General features: G+C 37.0%; 2 protein-coding genes across 2 annotated transcripts; both read left to right on the top strand.

Moving 5' to 3' along the window:
* LOC139960474 (uncharacterized) lies at positions 1-4,396 on the top strand. The gene is made up of 2 exons (XM_071958853.1): positions 1-153; positions 526-4,396. The coding sequence occupies exon 2, from the start codon at positions 561-563 to the stop codon at positions 1,971-1,973; it is 1,413 nt and encodes a 470-aa protein (XP_071814954.1). The 5' UTR covers positions 1-153; positions 526-560; the 3' UTR covers positions 1,974-4,396.
* Positions 4,397-13,627: 9,231 nt separating this feature from the next.
* Positions 13,628-20,350, top strand: LOC139960374 (dorsal root ganglia homeobox protein-like). The gene is made up of 3 exons (XM_071958692.1): positions 13,628-14,097; positions 16,725-16,897; positions 18,270-20,350. Exons 1-3 carry the CDS (start codon positions 13,962-13,964, stop codon positions 18,663-18,665), a joined length of 705 nt encoding a protein of 234 aa, XP_071814793.1. The 5' UTR covers positions 13,628-13,961; the 3' UTR covers positions 18,666-20,350.
* Positions 20,351-20,552: the final 202 nt, after the last annotated feature.

The following is a 20,552-nucleotide window of genomic DNA, read 5'->3' as shown; positions in this document are numbered from 1 at the left end:
AGGAATTACCCCGTCATTTTAGAATTACGAAATAAAGGACTATATATGTTGCAGTATATCCATATAACAATTTATTAGCAATTGTTGCTTGAAGTCGTTCGCATACTCTGCATATCAATAGCGATCAAGATCAAGATCATCTCCAAGTTTTCGGTAGGTTGATTTAATTTTTATTGCATCAATTTACTAAACATTACATAAAAATACATGATTTCAATAAAATGTAGCGTAGAGTAACATACCGTTTATCATTGTGATGTTACCTTTGTAATGCACTAAAAATTAGGTGCGAAATCATGCTAGGAATTTGAGTTCTATTCCTTTTTCTTGGGCTGACAGATATTCATTGTAACTTCTGCTTCAAAACAAAGGATCCGAGATCTTGTTGGCCATTCACCCATCCATCCATCCATCCGTTTTCTGCCCATTCTTCCTTTTGTTTTTGTTTCTGTGAGTTAGTCTGAATAGCTCATTTCAATGAAAATCGCTTATAACATTGTATGTTTCTTCTATTACCTTTTCAAGGATCGATTACACGGAAGCGCAAAAGTACGACCAAGATGGATTCAGATTGGTGGAAACAGGTCCCCTGCCACTTTAATTGGCAGCTAGAGAAGGACTGTACCGTGGATTACGAAACAATTGTGAACAAACTCGACAGTAAACTTGAAACGAGGGACGAGGTAGGTTGGAGAGATTCAGTATGTGACCTCCTGCTTTTTCGAGGGTACATAGAGGTCTCCCAGAAGTTCAAAGAAGTGAACCTTAACCCGGTGAAGGCTCGTGAATTCTTTCTTCAGGCGGAAGAGGAGGCCCGTGAACTTGACGATAACCAAGAGCGACAGGCTTGTCTAACAGTGTCGTCGGCAAACCGCCTTTGGCTCCTGGAGAAATTCAAGCAGAGTGGCTCCGCGGCGCCGAATGATGAACGAGAAATGCTTCTCAAAACGCTGACGGAAAATTGGTTGGCGAAGCCAACAGCGCAGTCAGAGGAGCTTCATGCTTACATTTATGTAATAGAGGGATTTGCTCTGGCCCGTCTTGGGCTCACTAGATGTCAAGAAGCACTGCAAAGATACAAAAGAGCGACAGAAGTAATCCAATCCAAAGCATCTTGGTATCACACATGTGGTGAATTGGTCGGACGGTTCGCTCGCAAACATACCAAGAGCGCCACCGACCGGTACGATGGAATGGACGAGGAAATTAAATACTATGAGAAGGCTATCGAGCTAGATCCAACAAATGACGCTGCTCGGTGTGATATGGCGTCAGTTTTGATAAAAATTCCAGAGAGAAGCAATGAGGCGAGGCGACTGATTGAAGAAGCTAGGGACGAATCGTGTCAAGTGATTCTCGTCAAAGCTCGTTTTTATCGTAGGCAAAACGAGCTTCAAAATGCACTGGATGTGTTACAAAAGGGTGAAAAGTTGAAGACGCCTAGATCAGACATATTCTTCCAAAAATCTCTGATATATAGTCAACTTGCAAAGCAGAGTAATAATAATGATGACAAGTACAGGTATCTTCGAGCTGAGATGAGAAACATCGACAAATGCCTCGCAAAGGAGCCTGGACATTTTTATGCGTTTGTCCATAAGGCCTGGGCTCATCACAAGTTGAGAGAATACGATAGAGCAGAGGCAACCTATCTGGAGGCGATTAAAAGATTCGAGTCATCTTTACAAGATCGCTTAGAGGCACAGCACTGGTATGTCCAGCACTTAGTGAAGTCCAATAGTGGCCGCAGAGTCACGGAGAAAGCTGCGTCGATTTGTGAAGAAATATTTAAGTCTTGTGTGAAAATACTGAAGGAAAGACCAGGCGAGCTGGAAAATAGAATCACAGGAAAGTGGGGATACTTGACTGAGGCTACAAAAAACCTTAAAAAGTATTACTCCAATATTCCAGATGGACATGTAAAAATTAGACAACTTCAGTTTCAATTATTCCAGGTAAACATTAAGGATTAAATATGTCAAATCGTGATGGGTCTGTCGTTCCTTTCTGTCAGACGGGATAAATGAGAAACTCTTCATGGTATTAAAACTATTGTATAATTTTATAACATAGTTAGCTTTCGTTGTTTATTTCTCTGGCCTTAACTTAGGACTGAAACACAGCGGTCACATCATAACATAATTGAATTAAATGAAAGTATTGGTTAATGTAAAAATTTCATGATATTTCGGCTCATGAAGGTGGTATTAAAAGGAGATTCCAATATCGTCAAAAGTGATAATAAGCAGCTTTAGCTGTAATTGCGCATTTATTGGTCGTAGGTTTTTGACGTGAAGAACTGATAGAAACTAGGTATAACACATGCGTTTTGTATTAAAAAAAATAACAACAACGGAGAGTTTTAGCTTCTTAGTTTTACGTTTATCGATGAGACTTCGCTTGACATAAATGATACTTTCAAATAATTTTCCTTCATATTTCATCATGAATAATCAGACATTTTGACAACTTTGTAATAATGGAGAAATTTCCTGCAGTTTCATATTGGTTAGTCTTAATTTCGATAATATCTTGTGTTCTTTGTTGCTTGAGGGGAAATATCTTCTCAATATGTTGATACTTTTTATATTACCCTCAATTAAAATAAGACAAAATGTCTGCCAAGAATGTGTCATTTTACTGTAAATCCATAAATTGCAAGCAACTAATCAATAAGCTGAATCCATCTATTGAATGGAAAGTACGGTAGGCATAACATTTATCACTATAGGCATTACATATCACTATAGGATACATGCGTACTCTACGAGAAAAGCGTGGTTATTATTCTTTTTGACTCATACTGTAAAAGTATATGGGAGGATGGAATACGCATTTGCATTTGTTTGAATCTGTTTGTTTGCGAAAGAAGTTCCTCTATAAAATGCATCTATTGTTTTAATCATATGACACAATATTAGTTTAAGAAATTCATCTCACATGTCGTAGTGAATATGCTAACATATATTCCATTTTACTTCATCAATTTTCATAGTTGGAAAACTATATAACATAAAACATATTTACGGCATATATGTCATATATTCTTGTAATGTAGTGATTAATCTGGCACATTTTTAAAGTCTACATAACATCAGACCTGAGAAAAACCAGAACATAATTCCTGAATTTATCCTAACTATTTCTTATTCAATTTCTTCATGTCATTATGTTGGGACAGGCTAAATTAAAAATGTAAGACAAGATGATGACGTCATAATGACGACACTTAAGAGAGAATCAAACTAACATAGACTTAACAGCGTTTGACGGACACTGGGCATTTCTTAGATATGACTTCCTACCTACGTATACTTAATAAGTGATAATTTAACAACTGTCATTGCATAGATTGAAATTTCAATCTGAATGAGTACCGTAAGTATTAAGTTAGGAAAATGAAAGATAAATCAAAGTTAATTAGTTACATGGTGATGAAATTTTACCACTAATTAGAAAGTATGTGATCATGTAAGAAAATTTAGTTTAATGATAGTTTATAGTCTACTAAGTGTTGTTCCAATCAATTTAGTGCTACTAAATATATCATAGGGAATTTTCAATCTATTAATGTATTAGAGTAACACGTTAAAATCAAATCATTTACCTGACTGTATTCCACAGTGTGTTAGTAACATTGACATAACATTTCGAAGTGTTTTATGGGAGACTTGCTATTAATTAAACATCTTGACGATGATTTCATCAAGCAGTCTGTGACATGAGGAGTTGGACAACACGCTATAATACTCCTGTTTTTATTCTTAAATTCTCTACTTCCATCTTCCTATTTTCAGTTGGTTTTGGTTTCCTGTTTCTTGATCTCTTTGTGTCTTCAATTTCAATTCATCTATTCCATGATTATAAGTTATATAAAATGTATGAATAGGATCAATTATGTACAAATCCAAAACAAATAATTAATTAAATGTTCTTTATTTGAAAATTATAACTGGTACCAAGTCAATCCGTATATAAATTTGTATCCATTTGCTTTCTAGAATAAGCTCAGTTGTATAAAGCAGCCAACATAAGGGCGATGTCATTGGTTCGAATTCTGTTCTGTTCATGTAGTCAAGATTTTTAGTCCAATGATTCACCTCTCCTTGACTTAAGACAACAAACAAATTTGACAGAAAGTAACCATTGTTTACTTGGTCCTACCAATTAGCGACTATTCCTTCTAGAAGAATTATTTTTAAAATATATTAATATAATTTTCCTTTTCCCTTTTTTTATTGTAATTCTTATCATTTTCAGTTATTTAAAAAATATTAAAGCTTCCTGGTACTTTAATTTCCTTTCATTCTTACATTAAAATTTATCTCCATTCTTGCTTTGCTTTCTCTGATCATGTATAAAGATACTCAATTAATACAAGTAAAAATGCAATTTCTGATTCATGTAACTGTCTTCTTTATGTTTTGTGGAACCTGTGGTTACACTTTGCAAGGCATTGTGAATCCAAATGGTTAGCTGGGGTCTTCATCAGTTTAAAGTTTAGAATAACTCATACTTGTATGGTAGGACACAGGACTTTCATTCTTGCAGAAGTCACTCATAAGAAAATCAATAAGGCTAATAACTCATGGTTGCAATATAAATTTGTTGATAACTGTATCAATGTTTCCCCCGTTTGATTATCTTTTTAAAAATAAATAAAGCTTTAAGACATCTTTGTTGAAACATCGCATTATCCACGATGATCTAGCAAGAAAAAAAGAGGTCCTAGAATGATAAAGAATTCTCCAAAGAATTGGTATATAGAGTAGCGACAGCTGGCAGGTACATTGTCTATATACCAACATTACAGACAATAGGGTGATATGAGACAATCTATCCATCCTTGCCAATAATTAGAAATAATTCATGCAGGTTGTGAAAAAAACTCACAAATCATAGGGTTCGAGTGCTATTTTCAGGTTCCGAGGCCCATTATGTCCTTCAGAATATTAGAATATTTAGATTATATGATTCTTTATCCCATGTTACCAATTCTCTCCTTATTTTCCCGGGTCCCCAAATTGACCCCTGTTTCCGGGATTGTATCCCCTGATTCCCGCCCCACCCCATCACGTAAAGCCCAATCTCAATTTCAATCCAGCATTTACAGGATCAGTACTAATAGTGTGTGCAAACGATTATATTTTGAGGTGTTCCAGCATTGCAACACGTTCTAACAGCTGGTCAACTGCCTCCAGGGCCGTCTGTTACGTACGGTGGCCCAATCGGGATCCGGTGAATTATTACGTCATTAGCAAAGGACATTAATATGTACTCTACTATGTCTTTAGTGGGCCACCGTATCATGTTTCCTGAATCGACCAATTGGAGCACACTTCAAAGGACAAACAAATGCATTGTATAATATTTACTGTAACATGGACTCACCTCGGTAAAACCAAACGGGTCGCTTCTCTGCCTATGAGATCAGGTGGTTTGGTTTTCGTGCACAGGCTGAGTTTCTATCTATGGTTATTTTTCTTACAAATTATGATAACATTATTAAAGAACGTACACACAACCATAGCAACACACTACATGCTCAAAAACGAGTCCGAAGAGCATTAACTGGTGTCTCACTTTCAAAACAAAACTCGTTTGAATATAATTGAGAGCGCTATGCGACATTCTCCCCTAACAAGCGGCAAATCTCCATAATTGTTTCAACAATGACTTCACATTATCGTACATGTATTTTATAGAGAAAAGCGCTATAAAGCACATAAGGGTCGTATGTTGAACATTCCGGATTTGAAGGTAGGACGGTAGCGTGCCTGCCCCCTCCCACCTAAATAATTTGCAAATTAAATACTTCTTACACCGGCATGGTACCGCCACAGACGACCCAAATCATATTTCAATGTACCTTACGTTTTTTTAGTTTTCAAAAATTCAGAATATGTCGAATGGTTGGAATGCTGCTCTAACAGAAATTGGATGATGACGTAGGCTGCCTTTATTGTAAATTTTAATCAATTCGCTTTTGTTTGTTATAAATAATGAATGTCAAATAGTTAACTTTAAGTTGCATATATAAATAACAGTCAATCTCGCGTGCCAAAACTTAGTTTTCCTGGATGTGTTCAAAAAGACAAAGTACTGAATGTTTTCCGCATTATAAGTTTGGCATTGCTGAGTGGAGCTGAAACGGATGGCCTGTTTGGTATAACATTATAGTCTAGCCAAATAGGAAAAAGAAATTAAGGGTAAATATTCAAAATTTAAAGTAAACGTATTGTTAACGTGCAGTGTGTGTCTGAAGGACAATTTCGGTTCTATTGTTCAAAAACAAAGCCTATTTATACTGATCTTGTGCCTCGCATAGTCTCTTTCAAACCATATAGTTTTTATGTTAATAACAAAATGTATATATAAAAGTTGCTTCACGAAAATCTCCTCTTTTTACATTATTTTACATTTACATTTTTCTCTTCTGCTCGCTCCCGCGTTCGTTTGCTTGTTAGGGTAGCATTGTAAAAACTTATGTTACTTTATTATGCAAATGCAATGTAAATGCAATGTTTAGTGACATGCGTAACTGGTTTATTATAGATGTTTCGATATCGTGGTAAACATTCTCTTGTGCTAGTATAAAAGCAAGAGCGCTATTTTGTTCACATTATGTTTATTCATAAGCATAACGTTGTGATAAAGCTCTGTTAATGTTGAATACAAATAAATCTCTACAATGGACATCTTAAACTGCGACGTCTTTGATTTGAGAGTTTTATTTCATCCATGCAGTTTCCACACGCTATTTTAATTCTGTTGTTTGATTTAACAAAACCACCAAGTTTTTTATCCACCACCAATCATGTCACGAGAGATTTGGTTCTCATTCTATTTTATTATACTTGTTCAGTCTATTGTTCGTGAAAGTAATTAATTTGAAATAATTACTACACCATTAACAAGTACAAAACAATTTCTTCTCAGCTGCCGTTTTTAATCAATTTCAAGCTCTTCCCATCCTCTATGTTTCCTTCAAAATTATGGCTTTATTATTTATAGTTGATTTAATTCCAATATCGTTAGAATCGTCGTGAACTTTGTTAGTGAGGGGGAAATAGGAAACATTTTATTCACTTAAATTATCATAAACCTGCTATATCTTTTCAATCAAATTCGGATACCAATAGAATCAACTCCATTACAATCAATTTCGCGAGAATTGATACACGTTTTGACTGGTTTCCGCCTTTGAGTACGAGCGTTTTGCCAATTAATTTCACCTTCACTTGTTTCCATCGATGTGAATTATTTTGAACAGTCTCTCTGTGTCTTGTACTACAGAATAGTGGATCAACGCAGTTTTCTGTTTTTTTTTTTGTTTTTTTTTTGTGGCTGTTCTCTCGTCCCCAGGTAGCGATTTCTTTATATTTTGTTCAGATTCATGTGTAAGGTTCTATAGGTGCGATACAGTTTGGTTTTTGGTGCATGGTTTGAGATTTCTTGCGGGGGAATAGTTCAAATGATTGTATTTTAAATACTAAAGCTCTCGGCTCATTTCCACTAACTTAATGCCTATGATAACGGCCTTAATCATCTCCTTCATTTGTAACAGGTTCCCTTTACAATCCACATTATCATGAGAATGTATTTCCTTTCACCGGAAATAGCCTTTTTTCCCCAAAAGAATGAGTTAATTAATGTTTTGTTTGTCAACATGAACACAGCTATGTTTTATAAACAGACACAGATACAGTGTGCAACTTTAATACGCCCTCAACCATAAGGTTCCCATACTTTTTTTATTATTTTAAATATTTTTTATGGGCAATTGTTTTATCGCCAAATCAATTGTTTGATTAAATCATCATCAGCTAACGTAAAGACTTGTAGACAGGCTAATGGTGACTTATGTTCAAGTTTCTGATAGTAAATTTGGTCTATGGATGCATCATAAACAACTATGTGATGGTTATGCTCACTGGCGGATCCAAGGGGGGGCCAAGGGGGGCCATGGCCTCCCCCCCAAAGGTGAGCCAAAAGTGTTTCCGAACATCCGCTAAATCATATGATTGGAAATTAAAAAAATCGAGAGGAATAGCAGTGGTAGACTAGTCCAGTGGCGGCGGAACCGGGGGGGGGGGGGCTTGGGGGGTTCTAGCCCCCCCAATGCAAAAGTTGAGGGGGCAAATGCATGATAAGCCCCCCCCCCCCAATGTTTACCAAGGCTCCGAAACGTGCATCTGCCCATTTTTCAATGCATACTTGTCGATCTGTACGATGCACACGTATACTATATAGGTGTAATAATTTTAGTAAATGCTGGGGGACCCTCGGCCCGTCCCCTGGCTATAGACCACATTTTCACCCCAACCGCGTCTTCACGCCCCGTGAAAAGTGGAAGCAGTGAGTGTGAGTATACCGGAAAGCGCAACACAACTTCCTCTTAGGACAATGACTTGCCTCATTTCAGCCAGTTCTCCAACATCCACTTACTCAGTGGCGGAGCGTCCATACGATCAGGGGGCGGATGCAACCCCCCCCCCCCCCCGACGGACTCGAAGGGACTGCTGGCGCCCTTTTCAGCTTTTCACTACTTTTTACTTATTCGCGATTATTGACTATTTTATTGCGCTCTCATCTACCTATTGACATTTGTCATATTCTGTTGGTGTAATTTTCCGACAAAATGGCAATGACACCTATTTATTCTCCGTTTATCTGCAAATTAGCAAGGCCCGGAATGGGTCATTTCCTGCAATCTATAGAGTATCTTTACTCAAAAATTTTCTGTACGCTCCGCGCCAACCTGTGGTGGCGCTCCGCTTAGATAGTGTCGAAAGTGCCCCCCCCCCCGACCAATACCCCTAGCTCCGCCACTGCCCTTACTACACTCAAAAACGTCTTTGCGAGTACACTACGAGTAATAGCTACTCTCTTACAACACCATCGAATATACAAATTACAATGTTTTTACAGACTTTCTCATGCAATCTGAGAAATTGCAGGCTTGAGACCCATATTTTAAGGCTAGGTATTCGCAGCATAAAACACTCAGGAAGTGCCGTTTCCGGCCATCTGGGGGTTTGAAAAAACCTAAAATTTTATTGTACGCTCCGCGCCAACCGATGGTGGCGCTCCGCTTAGATAGTCTACACACATTAGCCCCCCCCCCCCTCAATAATTTTTCCGTTTCGCCGCGCCTGGACTAGTCTAAACCTTTTCGTTTTCTGGTTTAAAATTAAATGCAGAGCTCCCAACTGACCCGCAATTCGCTGGAATTAGACCCGCATTCTAACACCCAAACCCGCTGACCCGCACAAGCGTCCGAAAAAAAAACGCATTGTAATTGTCAAGTATACATAAAAAAAAATGCATCAAATTTTGACTTAGCAACCATCATTTCTTTAGCATTTAGCATAATAGAGTATAAAACCTCCTTTACAGCATCATTTGAACCTCAAATTAGCCTATAGTTCTTTTCATTGGGGCGAGCAGCGAACATTTTCATGCCACGGGAAAGAATGAATTATCACCTACTATTCAATTTATTGATGTTACACACAAAAAAATGCATATTTCTCAGAAAATTTTGGGTGACAAAAGCCTTTCTAAGTGCCACCATTTTACATGTAGGCATCACCAGGATTCCAAAAAAAAAAATCAAAAGGGGAGGGGGACACCCCCTCCCCTTATACCCCTCCCCCAGGACGGCGATTCGTGGCATGGACCAGCACTTGCCTTCTCAAGAGTTGGGAGCTATGTAAATGTATGAGCATGAGGATTTACAGTTTAACACCATTTTGCAGTTACAGGCTTGTTGTAAGAAATCTATAACCTATGAGAAATAAAATTTCTTCAGAAAGATGATCCCAACTTTGTTTTATAAATATTTTAGAAAATTACACCTGGAAAACATTTTTTTTAGAAGTAAATTAACATCACCATTGTACACTTTTGTCGCACCAAATTGCATCTGAGGGCATTCAGCAATAGAAAATTTTCCAAAGGGGAGGGGGCACCCCCTCCCCTTAGACCCCTCCCCCATATCACTCTAATGCCACTTTGGCCCCTCCCAAACAAAGGTCCTGGATCCGCCAGTGGTTATGCTCATGTCAAACTTGTTCTCGATTGAAACGTTGACAACTTTACTTGACAACTCAAAGCTAAAAAGAAATGCCAACAATTGAACAACGTGAATTAATGATCTATTAGAGCGTGGGAAGACCGAATTCTATTTCTTCAATTTCATAAGAAATAAACAAAAACTGACATTCTTTGCCGACTCATGATCCTCCCACTGTTCCACTTAGTTTCTGTAATAGTTTAATGAGGCCCCGATATACATAAACCGCCGACTCTTCTCTCACCAGCCAGCCTTCAACTCCAGGCCATTAGGCGTACTCATATTACTGTAATGTTTTCAGAACGTGCCTGATTAGAAGATTAACTTGTGTGTCATCTTCACGTGTCTACAATTATGTATCTGGAAAAAGACTGAGAGAGAGAAATATTCGCACTTCGGGTTTTTGTAATTTCATTTTCGAAGTATGCAGACAAATCGTCATATATATATATATATATATCTATATATCAAGCACGCTGAGTCGCTCTAATGACTCACTTGAGATTCGTGGGAAAGTGAAAGCTCTACTTCTTAAATAAATCATATAGTACGAAATAAAAAAAGAAGAAATATTAACAGTCACGCAAGAGGGGGAAAAGAATGAGGTATAGACGAGTGGTCACAAATATTCGAACCATCTCACGTATGCAGCATGACCGATTATTGTTCATAATTCTTGGAGATTTTTTATTGGGGTGGGCGGGGGGGTGAGGGGTGGGATGTGATTGGGTGGGGAGGAGACGTTGAACTCTTGGAGAATATTTTTATTGGGGGTGGGGGTGGGTGAGGGATGGGATGGGGAGGGGACGTTTACTCTTGGAGATTATGTTTTTGAGAGGAGGGGGTGGGTGAGGGATGGGATGGGATGGGATGAGGAGGGGACGTTTTACTCTTGGAGATTATGTCTTTGCGGAGAGGGGAGAGTGATATGTCATCTGTAAATACGCTAAAAACTTCAAATAATGGCCACTTATACGTTCTAACATCGACAAGCAGTTTATTGGCAAACTCAAACTTGTTGATTTCACCGATACATTTAAATCTTCTAATTTGAACATTTTTCAAAAGAGAATAACTTCGAAGGATAGAACCAGGATTACATTGTTAAGTGCATTTATAAAAAGGACCATTTTAAGCGATTTTATCATGATGCTTCAATTGGGTTTAACACTGATAAAACTTTGGCATTGTTTCCACAGTTATGGACGTGTCCTCATCCGTTTCCTTTACCCCTATGAATTGAATCCCCGTCATTATATCAGTCATATCGGTAGAGGCATAACCTATATGTATTCGTATATAAATGAACCGAGCTTGACCTTCCAACCCCCCCCCCGCCCGCCAACCCCTACAAAATCCCCACCCCTTCCGCCCTTCGTTCATCCCTATATTGAATTCCTGCATTATAACGTCACTCGATCCATCCACCCAACTCTATAGGACCGGAAATGGCCGACATTCGATGAACCTTCTCACTCATTGCAATCTGTATATAGCAATTATGAAGTAATTCGCTCACTCTTGAGTTATAGTCAAGATTATCAAATGAAATTAAAAAATGAATATATTATCCCGCTTCCACTCATGTATTATACTCGTAACAATGATTATGTTGGTTGTTGACAAATGACTACGGAATAAGATTCCTAACTTTCGATATTTTCAACATTTTAAAAAGTATCAACCCATTTAAAGTTCATCTTATTTGGAAGAAGACAAATGCATGCTTTTATTTTCCCAGTAAGCTGTTTGGCCGAGTTTCACTCCTCAATTATCATATTATGTTATACCCTCTTCCACCTCCCCCACCCTCCCCTCCCCTCGACCCGCCGACCCAAATAGCGCACTTTTATTGAACGCAGTGTATTAATGTATTATATACATTAAATTCATCACAAGAGTCATCACTTTGCGCAAAGCTTACTGCAAAATATGCTGGAATCAGATGTAAATTCATTAATGTTGTCATTTCTGGAGTGTTAGCTCAGTGGCTAACGCCGGTGTCTTCCAATCATAAGGTCCCCAGTTCGAGTCACTCCAGTTACAGAGTTGTTGACAATTCATAATCATGGACGTTAAATATGAATGTATGAGACTGACTTCGGTCAGCTTGCGGCTTTTATAAGCCAATCATGGCTTCTTCGCGAGTTCCTGCTTGCAGGAGGATCTAAAATACATACTTACACACATACATACATTCTTCTAAATTCATTTTTAACATGTTTTTGTAACACCGTATGTCCGTTACCAAATTCCTGAAGCATTACGGCTTATTAGTTGGACACATTTTGCTTAAAAGAATCAATTTTGCAACTTCTTGGAAATTAGGAAGGTGTGTCGTTTTGTTCGATTTTATCCTTAATGTAAGTACCGTAGTAACCGTAAAGGAATAATAATAATAATTAAAAAAATATGCCATAAAATGGTGATCTTAACGTTAACATTCAGACTTAGGTACCGATTTGTTTTTCTTTATATTTTCATTGTTCGAATCCACGGACCCTAACCTTAACGATACCCATTAACAATAGAATTGTTGTGAGGACGAATTTGGTCTGAGGACTTGGAGTTACTTTGTTCAAGTCCTTATTCAGAATACAAAGACAAGTGCACAAACACGCACGCACACACACATGTTGGTTTTACATTCCAACCGAGGACCCCATTGTATTTTCCATTGTTCAAATCCACGTACCCTAACCTTAACAATACCCCATACAATAGAAATTCTTCCGAGGACGTGGTGATTCTTTAGAAATCACAACCAAGGACCTGGAATTCTTTTGTTCAAGTCCTCAGTCAGATAGAAAAACAAACGCACATACACCCACCCGTGTCAAATATCGATAACCCTTACCAGTAACTTCTGTCATTTTACTGTAGTATACACAGCTAAAATAAGCCTTTTTTTGTAGAAACCATGTGCTTAATTTAAAAACAAAACGTGACTTTATTTAATGTTTCTTTGGTGTTTTTTTTTTTTTTTGGTGGTTGTTGCACCTTCTCCATTCCCATTTAAGTCTACACTGCATCTTCTTCATAACTGTGAGTGGGAAATGTTATGATTAGTTAAAACAGACAGCTTCCTCGAACTTATCTTGAAATCTCATCAAAACTAAGTTATTCCTAGTTTACCCCGTTATTACATTAAAATAACTTGTCATTTCTGAGGCAATTATATAGCCATTAATTGTTCAATTTAACGGCCTCTTCAAAATGGAGAAAAAAAAACGTTGTCATAGTCTGATAAATTCTTTGATATATTACAATGTAAACAAACAACCATCCATCGTTTGTACGGGACATTCTTCCATCTCTGTTGAAAGTGCGCATGCGCACAACTACATAGCAACGAACTTTGGCTGGCGGCTCCTATTGGAGTGCCCTGCTTCAAAGTTTCGGTTTCAAAGTTGTACATGTTGATATAAGAACTTGATCCTTTACAAACTCTCTTAATTAAAAGTCGTCCATATTTTAATCGGTTACTGAGATATCAGAAGTACAAAAGGAAGGCAAAAACAGCTCGAAACAACACTCGCTGCCGATAGAGTTTACGTGACAGTTCAACGTGGTATAGGAAGCTACAGAATTAATAGTAAAAAAATAATTTTTACAAAATATTTCAAAGAAATATTGACATTTTATGAGGACAATCGATACAATTTCTAGAACATCATGTGGGCTTGGTTACTGGTGATGCATCAATATTTGCTTATCTTATAAAATTAATGTTGTAATATTTATATATATATATCACGCCCATGTATACTCTTTTTAATATATTTGATCATCAAAACTAACGGAAAATTTGAATACTTTGGAAAGAAGAACTTGACAATATTAAAAGGAAGCATTTATAATCATTTTTGATTCTGGACTTATCATGACAACAATGGAGGAATCTCGATCGATTTCAAATTTTACAATTCATTGTTTACTCGGTCTTGAGGGTGAAAATGGAGGTGAAGAGGAAACCCTTCAGAGCAGACCTGGACCATTTACTACCCCTGTCGATCCTGGTAAGTATTAACAAGTGCATTTACCCCCCCCCCCTCAGTTCAACCCCAACCCCTTCCCTATATGAAATATACAGTACTATGATTCCTAACATTTAATACAAAAATACTGCATAAACTTCTTTGACTTTTACTTTATGATAGCGTTCTAATTTTGTAAGGTGGCTTTTGTTTTGTACTCTATCATTATTGTCTACGCATATAGATTACCTTATTACAAAAGTCAACTTAATAGCATATGAAAGCAACCGGCATGAAACACTTTGGTCAACAGGTTTCAAATGTGTATTCTCTCCTGCTATCTCATTCCTCGACTTCACACCCCTCCCTCACCCCTCCCCCCGCTCCCTCAATTCACCCATTACCCGTTTGTTTCTTATTTCGAACCCATATAACTGTTTATTCACAATGTTGTACTTCAAGTTGAATTCTTTTCAAAAAGAAATATATTTTTGTGGAATTATAATAATTGACCCCCACCCCCCCCCCTCTTCAAATGGCAGCATACATACAGGTTTCTGCCCTAAATTCGTGATTGCTTTCTTTAAATAACGTTTCAATTCTATATAGTTTAATTTGTGTCATTTTTGCGTTAAAAATTGTGATCCCATACGCGATAGTTATATCGTATTTATTTAAATTCTTGCCGTGAACACATGGAAATTTTTTTAGAAAGCTTTTTTCTTTAGTTAGTCAATTTTAAGAAAATTTAAATATACCCTCACTTTCGTTTTTTCCCCATAATTTCCTAGTCAGGTTTTGACCAAAGTTTGTTGAAAAAATTGTTCCCTATACTTCAGTTTCTTTCCCCTTTTTGCTTATTAAAATCATTTTTAGGTTATTTGATACTAAACTATACCCTAGCGATGTAGTTTCTTAGATTTAACCAATCAAATTTCATTTAAATTAAATAAAGCATCATCTTTTTTACATTTGTTGAAATTCTCAAATATGGATTTTAATTGTGCTTAATAAAAATAACAGAATTTGGGCGACGAAATTTTTAGAAATAAATGAAAAAGACTATTTGGTCATTATGTTTCATTTGGGTAAAAAAAAGAAGAAAACACTTGAGTAGAATGTATTCTTTTGATAAAACTACCACCCTGTTCGCTTTATTGTGTCAGTTGTAAAATTGTCGAGAAAGTGTAGGTCGATGCTTTATTGCCCATGGTTATTGGGATAAAATGAAAAATGGCAGATAACTGGAAGAAATAAAATCTAAACATCTTCCATTATTAAGTCGCTAGAGTTTTGCAGTGAATCAAGGTATATTGCAGAAGATATCCGTTATGTAACTTATGTTGTTATTCCTATCATTTTTAGGACAATATTGGCATATGTATATTTGTATGAAAAACACCATGTAAGCGCTCAATTAGAAACACGGAGATATCTTCCCTGTATATACAGGTAATATCCCAAATGCTTACTATTTGCCAATGCCCAAACCCCCCCCCCCACCCCCTTTCGCCTCCCCACCGGACACATTGCATGTCCTCTTGTCCTCCACTTGACCCTACTTGCATCACAATGTCAAGCCGAACAACAATTGTAAGGACAAAAGGAAGCGTTTAATTCGCCCCAGATATAGAATTTTACACCAGGTATAGTGTTTTCATTTGAAACCAACCTCTTCTTCATAGTATACCATCATGGTTTCATCAGTACGTAACACTGATGGTATGTTGCATAAAAATAGAAATAATTTTAACATAACTATAAATCAAACAGAAAGGCATCAAAAAATTTTATTATTTAATCAATTTTAAAGAAGGAAATACTGAGCAGATACTCAATACAAATAAAAATGGTTTCCAGGCTCTTATATGACGTAGGTCTATCGTTTGGTTTTGTACAAACTCTTTGCATGTTTATCGCATTAAAAGACAAAATAAACATTTATCTGTAATGGTATCCCTTTAAGCTCAAACTTAAAGCGGTAGTATCCATTATCGATCGCCAGAGCAGACTTATGAGATCCTTGAAAATGTCTGTTCTCCTTAGTTCCTAAATTGATGATTAGAAACGCTCCATTTTTTCAAGTCCAACTTGGCAGTCGTGTGTATACAGGTTGCGGTGGAGGTGGGCTTTGGGGAGGGGGGGGGAGTATAATAAGTGTACGGTGGAGGGCATGGTCCCTCGCCTCCATGGGAATCAGTCGCGTGTAAACGTTTAGTCAGGGGATTTATTCAAAATTCCATAATATTTATTAGCACATCCTTGCTTGTAAACACAATGATACACCTAATTTTAGGCTCAATATGCCTCGGAATTCCCCACTTGTTATCTACCATGTAGACCCTGTAAGCGTTTGAGATGAATCTTAATTTTTATTCATTAATTCGTGAACTGAATTTGGAAACCCGGTTCTCATATTGTTTTTCTATATAGGCAAACCAATAAAATCACGTAGAGCAAAAGGCAATCAGAGATTACAAAAAATTGAAAACCTTTGACAATGAGGTTGAGTTAACAACCCTCCCTCCCTCAGCCAAAAAACCCCAGCAACAACCACACACTTTTTCCAACCTCTCACCTCCTCCCCTTCCCCCTCTCCCTCTCCCCAGCAGTAAGACATATATCATGACCCTCTAATATTCTCCTTTCAATTGTTGTATTTTTCTTAGATTCTACTGACAGTGGAATCAAGAGGAAACCAAGGCGGATGAGGATGAGAACAAACTTTACTCCTTGGCAATTACAAGAACTAGAACAAGCGTTCCAGACGACGCATTACCCAGATATATTTATGCGTGAAGCGTTAGCTATGCGCTTAGACCTCATGGAAGCTAGAGTACAGGTATTGCATTGACATCAAAGTAAACTTTAATTAAGTATATACTTAATATACTAATATACTTATACTTAATATATATATATATATATATATATATATATATATATATACATATTGTAAGAAAGAACATTGCCAGCATATGCTTTATTTAATAAGGGGCATCATATAAACAAAACAAAACAACCACTGACACTGAAGTTATTAATTATAACCTTCTCGTTATGATTATTTATTAACATGTTTTGTGTTTTAATTTAATTTCGATATTTTCACAACTAACTCAATTGTAAGCTTAATTATTGCTTTAATAGTACAATAAACAATAGAAACGGTCAATTACCATTTAACGATCAATAATATTACACATTTCTTTGTCGCTAAGTATCAAAAACCATTTATCATTATCAAGTAGCGTGTGCGAGGCTCTTAAGACCTCTTCAAAACTGAAATGTAAACTAAGAACACAACTGTGAAGGAAGGAGCTTAAAGGTGCTATCTGTAATATGAAGGTACCCATACACTCGAGAGACTCACGAGGAAATTATTTTCTTACCGACGTTCGTTCTTGCTTCTCGCCTTCTACCATAGATGTGATAACATTATTATCTAGATTATACCAGCATAGCCATGATTTTCCATTTCTCCTTTAAAAAATACCAGTTAGAAACGGCTTTGGGATGATTTCGGGTTGGCTAGCGTCAGGAAGTTGCTCTCCAGAGTAAGGCAAAATATGTCACCAAATCAAAAATAGCATTATTCAATACAGGTGGCAAATGCCTACAGTGGAGTTACGACCTTCCTTACTGGTTTCGAACCTCTGGACATACAATCAGCGTCCATAGCCTAGTGGTTATAAAGCGGTAGGCCCTGGGTCGAATCCCGGGAGGCTGGAAGTTACTGTTCTGGATTTTCCAACTCATGACAATTTTATATATATATATATATATTTACGATTTTCAATTATATAAATATATATTCATATATATACATACGTATATATATATATATATATATATACACATATATATATATACACACACACATATATATATATATATATGAAATAGACATATATATTACGCGCTACCTCTTTAAACATGATTAATATCAGTCGCTCTTTGCTCCTATAATTTGATCACCCCACCAATCTTCATTATTCAATAATTACATCAATAGCAGCTTTCGAGTATCGTTTCCTGGTGAATTTAGCGGCTTTTAAGGGCGGAATTCCATCGCTACTCATTACACAGCCGGGTGTTATAATAGCCAAGAAACACGTCACGTACCGCAGGCGTGGGAAAAAATTCAAGAAAAACGCACTGAAAACCGCCTGTACAAATATGATATGGCAATTATCTACTTTGTCTCTCCCCAGGTGTGGTTTCAGAATCGTCGAGCAAAATGGCGCAAACAGAAGAAGGAATCAGACGATAAAAGTGACAGGAAGAAAGTGAAGAAAGACACTCGTGTATCCCAGCAACCAAAACCCGTGACTGAGGGCGACAAAACAACCCTTAGGCGACAAAGTCGTGCTGCTGATTGCGACACAAAGGCTGTGGTACGACAAGTCAATTACGGTAGAGCGCCAACATTTTTCCATTTCATCTCACCAGGACTGGCTGTTCCCTTGACAACACCGACATCTATGTCGTCTGCCATGTTTTTTCGCAACTGGCCAATGATGAGCTTTCAGACAGCTGCTCAGGAGGAGAGAAAGATTAGTAGTATCGCTGATCTTCGGCAGAGAGCTCACTGCTTTACTGTGGATTAGTATCAATAATACATTGAATAGCTTACAGAGGACAACGCTGTGCTTGTTGATCAAGATAACAACCTATCCATTGCACAGATTTTAATCCGATATAAAGTCGGTTTCGTTCACCGCTGTAATAGTGAACGTTTAAGCTGTCTAAAGGAAAATATTTCTATGATGAAGATGTACCAGGGTTGATCATAGCTTTCACGTGAGGCTGCAAGAACGAACAGTGATATTTTCGAATATGTTGTGAGTGAAGTATGAATGGGACAGCTTTATACCATTAAAATTAGGAAAGGTGGAGGAGGGGGATGACATACCATACTAAGAGTGGTGTTGCTTTATAAACAATGCAAAAATCAAGGTTTTCCAAAAGCATACTAAATAGGGGGCCACCCTTTGTAAACGTAAGTCACTTATTATGCTGATTTTCTAAGGGAGGATGTTGTTTGGTCATCCTAACTCTCACTCCACCCCTACCGCACCCTCACCCCACCCCCACCGCACCCCCTCAATGTACTTTGCTATAGATTTGATACTGATTGATGACCGGAGCAAACATACATTTAAATTTGCATGTATGTGATGAATCATCCGGGGTTGTTACGCGACATTGTGATTTAAGCGATACATTATTCATGCAAGTCAAAATGAATTATCGTATCACCAACTTTACTAACTCATGATTACTCAAATTACGTACACGTTAAATGAAAAATAAAAAACGATCGCACATATTGTGTGTTATATTTATACCTTAAAACGGATATGAAGTTCAGAGCTATAATTAAATGTTCGCAAATGAAGTAAACGAGAAAGAAATGGTTTTGTAAATTGTCAAACGATTCGCTGTAAGTAACATTGTCAGATATACACACTTCCTGTCCGAGTTAAGTTTCTCTTCCTTTCATTGAACTTGATTTTTTACAAATATTCAGTTCAGGTTGCACTGGTTGAAGCCATGTGGGGATACAGGGCAGACGGCCTCCCAGTTTTCTGAAAACGCTCAAAGCGCCGTTTTTTGGTAAATTAAAAATGCTCCGCAATGGTAACAAAAGTTACTTGTCCATATGGGTAAGCAAATGGTGCCCTTATTGTTGACAAATTAAAAAGTAAATTCATTAAAAAAAAGTTTTCTGTTGTTGCAGAATTAAATGTGCCATTTTCTTGAAAAACATTCAACTACCGAAATTTCTGTTAAAAAATACACCAATCATACATTTTGCTGAAATGTTTTGAGGTAACTTTGTAGCTTTCTCTGTGTTTTTTTTTGTCTCTCCGAATCGCACGTCCTTCCGCTGCTCCCGGTTGTTTTGCTCAGTTAATGTCTCTCTGGACACGGTCTCCAGAACAACAAATTGTCACAACAATTTGTGAAAACAATGTAAAATAAATCTTACTAACCTGTCAATATATGCGTTAACGTTTGAAATACGTTTTTGAGCCCATCAGACAATTTATCACATCTAGATAATGTATAGACCAATTAGATACCAGATTTTTTTTTCTCAAGAAATTCTACAAATAGTGTCCGTTAATCTTACAACCAAATCTGATATTCAAATCCTACAGCATCCGTCAACAATCTCTGTCGCTCATTATTTTTTAATAAATATATTGTGCAATATAGTCCATAGAGATGTGCTTATGTAACATATTGGTCTAAAAATAAGCTAACGTTATGTTATCTTATTCTGAAATCGTTGACGGTCAATAATCATACTAAGGTCATAAACCTTTAAGCTAGTTAACAAATAAAAAACATACTGTAATGTACATAGTCCTATGCCGATCTACGGTATAGGCTTACTAGCCTAACGTTAGACTAGTATGTTAGACTGAAGCCAAGTTTGTAGGTCAGAACAGCAGTATGTTCCATTGTCCATTAAGTAGTTATCAATA

The sequence above is a fragment of the Apostichopus japonicus genome, chromosome 19 (assembly GCF_037975245.1).
Source record: "Apostichopus japonicus isolate 1M-3 chromosome 19, ASM3797524v1, whole genome shotgun sequence".
Classification (NCBI taxonomy): Eukaryota; Metazoa; Echinodermata; class Holothuroidea; order Aspidochirotida; family Stichopodidae; genus Apostichopus; species Apostichopus japonicus.
Note: the sequence above shows the minus strand (reverse complement) of the source record. Positions and strands in the feature narration are given on the sequence as shown.

Coding starts and splice junctions, on each gene's coding strand:
- LOC139960374 (XM_071958692.1), top strand. CDS start 13,962: ATGACAACAATGGAGGAATCTCGATCGATTTCAAATTTTACAATTCAT. Junction 14,098..16,724: donor TACTACCCCTGTCGATCCTG/GTAAGTATTAAC, acceptor TATTTTTCTTAG/ATTCTACTGACAGTGGAATC. Junction 16,898..18,269: donor TCATGGAAGCTAGAGTACAG/GTATTGCATTGA, acceptor GTCTCTCCCCAG/GTGTGGTTTCAGAATCGTCG.
- LOC139960474 (XM_071958853.1), top strand. CDS start 561: ATGGATTCAGATTGGTGGAAACAGGTCCCCTGCCACTTTAATTGGCAG.